This window comes from Octopus bimaculoides, chromosome 10 (assembly GCF_001194135.2).
Source record: "Octopus bimaculoides isolate UCB-OBI-ISO-001 chromosome 10, ASM119413v2, whole genome shotgun sequence".
In the NCBI taxonomy this organism is placed as follows: Eukaryota; Metazoa; Mollusca; class Cephalopoda; order Octopoda; family Octopodidae; genus Octopus; species Octopus bimaculoides.
In genome coordinates, this window is record NC_068990.1 from 52,378,392 (window position 1) to 52,386,448 (window position 8,057).

General features: G+C 32.6%; 1 protein-coding gene across 1 annotated transcript in view; it reads right to left on the bottom strand.

The window, feature by feature from the left end:
- Positions 1–1,381: 1,381 nt before the first annotated feature.
- LOC106880480 (ubiquitin-associated protein 2) overlaps positions 1,382–8,057 on the bottom strand; it is a 33,486-nt gene continuing 26,810 nt past the window's right edge. The window contains exons 5-7 of the mRNA XM_014930425.2: positions 5,510–5,537; positions 4,817–4,905; positions 1,382–2,379 (exon numbers count right to left, since the gene is read on the bottom strand). Coding sequence (XP_014785911.1) covers positions 2,291–2,379; positions 4,817–4,905; positions 5,510–5,537 — 206 coding nt within the window. The 3' untranslated portion in view covers positions 1,382–2,290. The remainder of the gene's footprint in view (positions 2,380–4,816; positions 4,906–5,509; positions 5,538–8,057) is intronic.

Below are 8,057 nucleotides of genomic sequence, written 5' to 3' on the forward strand. Positions count from 1 at the left end.
GATCAATTAGTCAAAATGGAAAATTAACCATACTAAACATAACACATTGATGAAATAGCTGAAGATGGTTACTTGAACCAGGTTTAATAATATACTAATATAGATCTATAAAATAATTTTCAGGAATCTAATGTGTGATAATTTATAGAATTAAACCCCATTACTAAACTCAATTTCTTAAAGTGCAGTTTTATAAACATTAATAATCCAATGGATCAGAGAAAGAATAATTATGGGTTGAATAAAACAAATTGCATTATTTAAAAAAATTGATAATACTCAAAATGTTGAGGGAAAAAAGACAATAGAATTAAAATGATTAAATTTAACAAAGGTTTGTAGTATGTTGGTGTGAAACAGGCCTATTTTACTGCCTTCACATTTTAGATAGATCTCATTGTAACTGAGAAGAAGGAAAATGATTGATTGCATAAAAACAATGATATAAAAGTATTTTAAACAAATGAAAAAATATTTGAAAAAAAAAAAAACAACAAATGAAAGAATATTTAACGTTAGCTCAGTTGATGGTGACATCTATTTAAAATGTTACAATAAGTGTTGTTTGCTGCTATTAGGGTTACTTAACAATATTAGAATACCAAGATTAAGTTAGAAAATAAAAACTATGCTTTCATTTTTTACTGAAATTCCTTTTAGATTCTGTTTGTAACCAAGGGGAAAATAGAAAGCAATTATCAGAGAGAGAGAGAAGAAAGTAGGAGGGAAAGCAATGATCTTTTTTTTTCTTAACAGTAAAATGTTATCTGGCAAGTATTTTATCAACTTAACTGAAGTGTAACTGGTAACAGTTTTAACCAACATATAAAGCATTACTGTTCTTTTGTAATGCTTAAATTCCATTAAAAATACAGTATCACATTCTCAAAGACGATACTACACAGAACTAATATCATATAAACATTTAGCATAGTTAATATCAGGACATTTATAAATTTGGTAAATATAAACAAACATTCACAAGAAAAATTTGTATTTAAACAAAATTTTTATGTGTTTTACAATTAACTTCTATCTGCAGTGTGCTCTTAAGAGTTATGAAACTATCTGGCATCTAGGTCAAAACATGGAAAATTATGCAGTACAGTTGGCCGATTCTAGCAATAAAAGAAACCTTCAGCTTGAAAGCAAAGAACTAAAATGGACAGAAACTAATTCCTCCCTTCCCCATGTATTACGGTACTTGCAGGATTCTGTTTAAGATGAAAACATTCAAAATGAGCTAAAAATGTATAAAAATTAATGCAAAACTTGACTGTAAACAAACTAATCACCATTTAATTCACATATGTCTAGACGAAAAAAAAATAAAATAAATAAATAAATGCAATAGACTTCAAAACAAAGAAAAAATAATGCAAACAAAAATATTAAATACCAATGAAAGCCAAATAAAATGTAAATTCAAAGCATTTAAAAATAAATGATTTGCAAATTTATTTGATATATTTGCACAATGTTGCAATTCCTTATTCAATAGAAGTGTAATATGTCAATTCTGTAATTCCGCACTTAGAAGCAGTTTAAACAACACTATATCAGAGACAAATAAAACCAGTCAGGTAAACACCATTGATTACATTTAAGTGAAACAATGAAGAAGTATGCTTGCTAAGAGTATTAAATATTAAATGAATAACTTAAAACAATGTATAGCAGCATATTAGGCAGCAAGCTAGCAGAATCATTAGCATGCCAGACAAAATGCTTAGTGGCATTTTGTCTATGTTTTGAGTTTAAATTCTATCCAGGTTGACTTTACTTTTTCATCCTTTCAGGGTTGATAAGATAAGTACCAGTTGAGCACTGGGGTCAATATACCTGACTAACTCCCACTCATAAAATTATCGGCTTTATGTCAATGTGCGAAACCAATATATAGCAGAATACTAATGTATATATTTCCTAAATATTGATACATGAAGTGTCAATAAAGAGTTTAAGGCAATCAGAAATAACTGAAGAACTGCAGTTGTTGATTCAGCAAATTATGCCACCAAGTTAAGAAATAATGTCAATTCCCAATTGTTATAACCTAATATTGAAACATTTTTGAGTAGGTATTCTGTAATTAGGGTTGATAATCTATTTGCCTATGTGCTGATCTAATCTTATAGCAACACCCACTGTAAGGCAAGCAAATTAAACCATGACAAAAACCTGTGCAGAGATAGAACAATGAAAATGACAACTAAAAAGCAAAGCCATTTCAAAGAATTAAAATAACTAACGGAAACTAAAAAAGAAAAAGAAAAAAAAAAGGAAAAAACTATAAAAAAAGACATTGCAACAGTTTACTTACACTTCCAGTCCAACTGTCATCATTCCAATCCTCTGGAGATAAGGTATCATTCCAAGCTGAAATGTTAAAGATTTTCAACTGAAAAGAAACTGGTGACATAAAAACAAATTGGCTGGCAAGCTAGGGACAACATGGCTGATTAGACAACCGGTTTGACAAACATGGACAAAAGGTAGTTACATTGGTCAATGTACAAGATTTTAATTGTTCTTAAATAACTCAATATCTCAAGAGTGAACCATATTTTAATCCAACTGAATGTCTGCCTGATAGAGTAAATTCTAACCATCTTGGTGATTTGCAAGAACATTGCAAATTTCATAAGTCTAGGAAGTTTTGTTTTAATGTATTATGTAAAAAGGGTACAGCAAACAGCGATGCAGTAGAACGAATACAAAATATAAACAAACACAAAAATGCAATTTTAAAATTACAAAAGTAGACATTAACTTCTATGTTGTCAGCAATTTTCTCTACAAGTTTTAAAAGTGGCTTGAGTTTGAAGTTTTTCTGTTACCTTAGTTTGAAAGTTTACTGTAGCTTCATCCATAATCTTTTATGACAGATCAAATGTCTTGACATTAATCCTTTTATCATCAAAGTGTCTGATATCAAAGCACTTGAGTTTATCCACTTGAAGCCAATATCAATGTAAATTTTTTTTACTGCATTAATAACATTTTCACTAGATACTTGCTGTACTATGCCTGATATTTTTACTGAAATTTTTGTCCTCTCTATGGGGTATTTTTCAGCACTGCTTTTATTTTTTCAACATTCTTTTGAAAGCTTCTGATTTAGCAATAGTGATTGAATTCGATTGATTTTTGAAAGTGGTGACAAAAAGCACAATTTCCAAAGGTGGAAGTCAGAAAAATGCTATAATTCAAGATAATGAATGGAGTACAAGAATAGTTCCCTTTGAAAAATTTTCAGAAGAAACCAGACATAATCATTAAATAGTTGTTTTTTTATCTTTTCTTATTTCAGCCAAATCAGTTGTTTCATTTGTAAGCTGCAAAGATATTTATTGGCAGTCAGTGTGCTCGTGACAGCAAACCACAGATAGAAAAATGACACATTTGTAAACATCAACAACAGTGACATTGCAGATTGGCTGAATTAAATGAGCTTATCTAACCTATAGAGAAGTAATATATGGTGGTGGGTGACAACTGGTTTGGTATACAGATGCATATTATCAATGTTTTGCATACTTTATACTAAATTGGTTACAATCCTCAATTGCTTTGAATAGATATTTGAGTAGATGTTGCAATACAATTGAAGGCAGGATACTCATAAAAATGTTGAGAGAAAAGGAAAAAAAAAAAATCAATCAGAGGGATAATCTTCTTAATTAAGATGATTTCCACAAAATGGGTGCATGAACCTTTAGTGTTAGGAACAACTTAAAGGGTTTAGTATAAGTCTTCTGCGGAAATTTTGTTTCAAAAACTCTTGTAATTATAAGTAAAAAATTAGTGGCAAGACATTAAACTTTTAAAAAATAATCATGGTGTAAAAGCTTCTATATTTATAGCAAAAATGCCTTTTGTCCATTTGCTTTGAGTAGTGATTACCTCTCAATATTAAATAGAATACTTCAATTGGAATAAATAAAAGTAAAAAGTTAATGGCTTTTATGCTGTGAAGATGATAGGGCCTAATTTCTTCAAGAAAAATATTTTCACTTCATTCTCTTAGAAGGAATCCTTTTTACTACTGACTCGTTTAGGGCTTATACAAATGAAAACGAAAATGTGTACTTGCTGCATTTCAATATCACTTTTGAAGTTTCTATTACAAATAGTTCTTTGGAATTTACTCCAAACAGTTATTGGCTTGCCTCAGTAGATCCAAACATGAGCATTGTTGATCTCACTGGTCATGGGTTACTGTCTCTTCCACCAGACAAAACTAGTAAGTCTAATGATTAATTTTTGAAAAGTATTGAACATCAGAAACACAAGGGGAAAAGGCAGATCTAGAAAAATAAGATGCAGGCATGGCTGTGTGATTAAGTAGTTTGCTTCCCAAACTTGTGGCTTCAGGTTCAATCTGATTGTGCAGCACCTAGGGCATGCATCTTGTGTGTACAAGCATGTGTGGGCATTCATGCATGCAGGTATCCTTGTCTTGACACCATGTAATGATTGTAAATGAGCACCACCACCATACAAGCAATGTTATCTTCTGTGAAAAACATGTCAACTATGGAGAGATATTGCTTTATTTTGAAACAGACAAGGGCTGGCAATAGGAAGGGTCACCAGCCATAGAAAATTTCAATAAAATCCAACTGACCCATGCAAGAACAGCAATGTGGATTTCTGATGATAATGAATTGTCAAACAAAGCTATCATATTATCACTAGCTTAGCAATATGAAAAGGTAAGATCTAGTTTCAAGAGTTCTAGTAACATATGACCATGAGACAAAAAGGTTAAAGGGATTTCAAAAATACAATAAGACAAAAAACCCACACATACTTGAATTTTCCTTCTCAGCATTTTCAGCAGTCTCGTTGGTCCAAGTGTCAATTTGTGGACCTTTATCAAACCTCTGATTTCGAAAACTTCTATATTGAGAAAAAAGAAAAGACATTTCAAATCCAGCACAATTGGTACAGGTTTTAGTTTTGCAGTTATAAAGCTATGTTAAGGTTATTCAGCTCCCAAAACATAATATGATTTGTTCAGTTTAACTCCTTCGCCTTCTCATAGATAAAACAATAAACTTCTATATAGGGAAAAAACCTTTGAAAATTACCATACACTCATAAAAACTGATGGTCATGTATTTGCATATGCTCTGCAATTTTAAAAATACAGATGCAGGAATGTGGTTTGGAAGTTCACTTTGTAACCATGAGTGGAATTAGACATGTCTGTGTGTGAGAGCATCTTCCTCATTGCCTTGAAATTGCATAAAAACTATGTCACTGTCTAAGCAGTAGTGTTTACAATCTGCTATGAAAACATGTCCAGCCATGAGCTGCTTTTTGTTTGAAGCACTTTACTTTAAAAGAAATTATGGTTGGTGACAAGAAGAGCACAAGGCTGTAGAAAAACTGCCTTAATAAATTTAATCTAATTCCTTCCAGCACCTGAAAAACTTTGTAATTGTTTTAAAGACAGTTAAAACTGTTCTTTATTATATCAAATTGATTTAACAAAACTTACCGTGGTCCACGTCCACGCCGACCTACTCCTGAAATGAAAAGTACAACATACATAAATAAGAAAGAAAACAAACAAGACCACAAGAAAAAAATATTTTTCTTGTGAAGAGATCCAATTAGTAAAGGTTGGTTAGTTTATTTTCAGAAATATTTCCAGTGTTGACCTGATTTTGGCAGAGAATGAAGTGGAAACATTTTATACATTCTTCAAAGACCTTGGTACTCTGAAACAGTCACAGAACTTATTGTTGCACTATTGCTGAATCAATACTAGTTCAATACCTTAGATCTCTTATTAAATCTTCTCTTAGAAGGTCAGTTTGAAGTCTGGCTCACAAATAAATGACAATCTAGTTCCTGCAATCAATTGAGGTAATAATGAGATAACATTTAAGACAATATTAGGAGATGAAAGTGACTAACAATATTAATTATATCACATGAAAATATAAGTTGGTAGTATGGAAAATGCAAGAGTTTCTAGCATCAGGTCTAATACTACCTGTAATTACTACCTGAAAAAGTCCTAATACTGAGATTCCAAAATATTAGACTTAGTTTAAATTTAGATTTAGTTCAAGATGTCTCTTCATCTTTATATAGTTAACTCTACAATACACACAAAAGTATATATAGCTGCCACGTGTCAAGAAAATAAACTTTTATTTCTTCTAAATGTTGGGATTAGAGATATGGGATTAATACCTTACAGCAACTATATAGGCCTGTTCTTGATGCTTGCTAAGTGGACTGCGGAAAATGCCATTAGAAAGAACTTTGTTCATTAACTCATTCACTAATAATTTTCATTCTTTGAAATTAAAAAACAGACTCTTCATGGTGTGGATAACATCACAAGAGTAAGTGGAGAAAGAATATTATTGACAAGAGACTGGATAAAGTAATTGAGATAATCAGGAATGAGTGACAGAACAATTCAAATTAGACAAGTTGCAGGCAACATAACAGGGATCACTGTGTATGGATCATAATCAAAACTAACACAGCAAAAAGAGTCATTTTCATGAGGTCCTCTTGCAGGCCACTTCTACAAAGGATAACAGTAATCATGTTATCATAGCATGCTTCTAATGGAAATGTTGGGCAAATTTTAACAACTACCCCAATAGATATGATACAAAGAATAAAGATCAAACACATGTTATTCTGTAACATCAGGGTAAGAGATAGATCAAGACTGTCAAACATACAACAAACAACAACTTTAGAGACACTATTTTCATATTTTACCTTCTTCCTCATCATCATTTAATATCCATTTTCCATACTGGTAAGACAGAGGGCTATGCTAAATTTTGTCCGTTTTGGTGTGGTTTCAATGGCTGGATGCCCTTCCTAATGCCAATCACTTTAGATAGTGTACTGGATGCTTTTTTATGACACCAGTGAAGTCCTCTCAACTGGAGGGGGGAGTATTGTGCCAGATGATGAGAGGTTAAAAGAATGATAGAGGGATAAGAGATAGGTGTCTTGCTGTAGAAGAGTTACAAGGATACCCTAATTGGAGGAGAAGGGAGGTGAGAAAAATAGAGATGGTGGTGGATATGTATCAGAACATACCCTCAAGGCACAATGGGGGAGAATATAGGTGAAGTGAGGATTAGACTGGGTAAGAGACAGAGGGGAAAAGGGAGAAAATTTCATAACATGAGGGGAGGTGCTTAGATGGGATAGAGGTGGTTGCAATAACTGAAGGTTAGACATGGGAGTAGATCAGGGAGGGGGCGGGGTTATGTTAGCTATGTGTGGGCATTGAGAGAGCTAACAGATGAAAGAGGTGTAATGGATGGAGTCTACTAGAGAGGAGAGTATGGCCTGGAGGAAGATAATGAAGAATGGAAGTGGTTCAGTGGGGGGGGGGGCAAGGGAGGGTGCGTATTATGTGCCTATTCTGCTATTGGGTGATTATGGTAGCTGAATAATATCAGAAATAAAGAAGTGATGAGTTTAAGGAATGAGATGGGAAACTTGACATGGCAGAGAGAATGCAGATGGGGCAGAGCTTTGCACATGCAAGCATTTACCAAGGTGGTTTTAGGATATTAATTCTATTGTGGAGAATGGGTTTTCTCAAGCACAGCAAGACTTTTGTCATCTTGAGATTGGCCCTCAGTGTAAACAAGTTAACTTGGGATTCCTTCACAACAATGTAACCTTCATATAATTAAGGTATTTTCAGCCTGATGAGTAGATAGTAGAGTACCCCTCATTGAGTAATTAGTACATCAGAAGATCTGCTAGTTAGGAAACACATGTAGCCTGAATTTTACCTGCTCCAATCCTTCAATTTGGATTTATATTTGCATTCATAGCAACTCAAGTTGCTAACTGTGAGCAATATAAAAATTTTTTTTCAATTTAATGAACTTTGATACCAGGGAAAAACCTACAACCTTCGATGCCAATAAATTGTTATTGCTCCTGAACTTTGTTTTTTTATATATACCACAAACTGTTTGAAGCTTAAAAACTTCCTACACTTAAGATTCTTGGATCGTATGATTACATACACACACACACATATATAT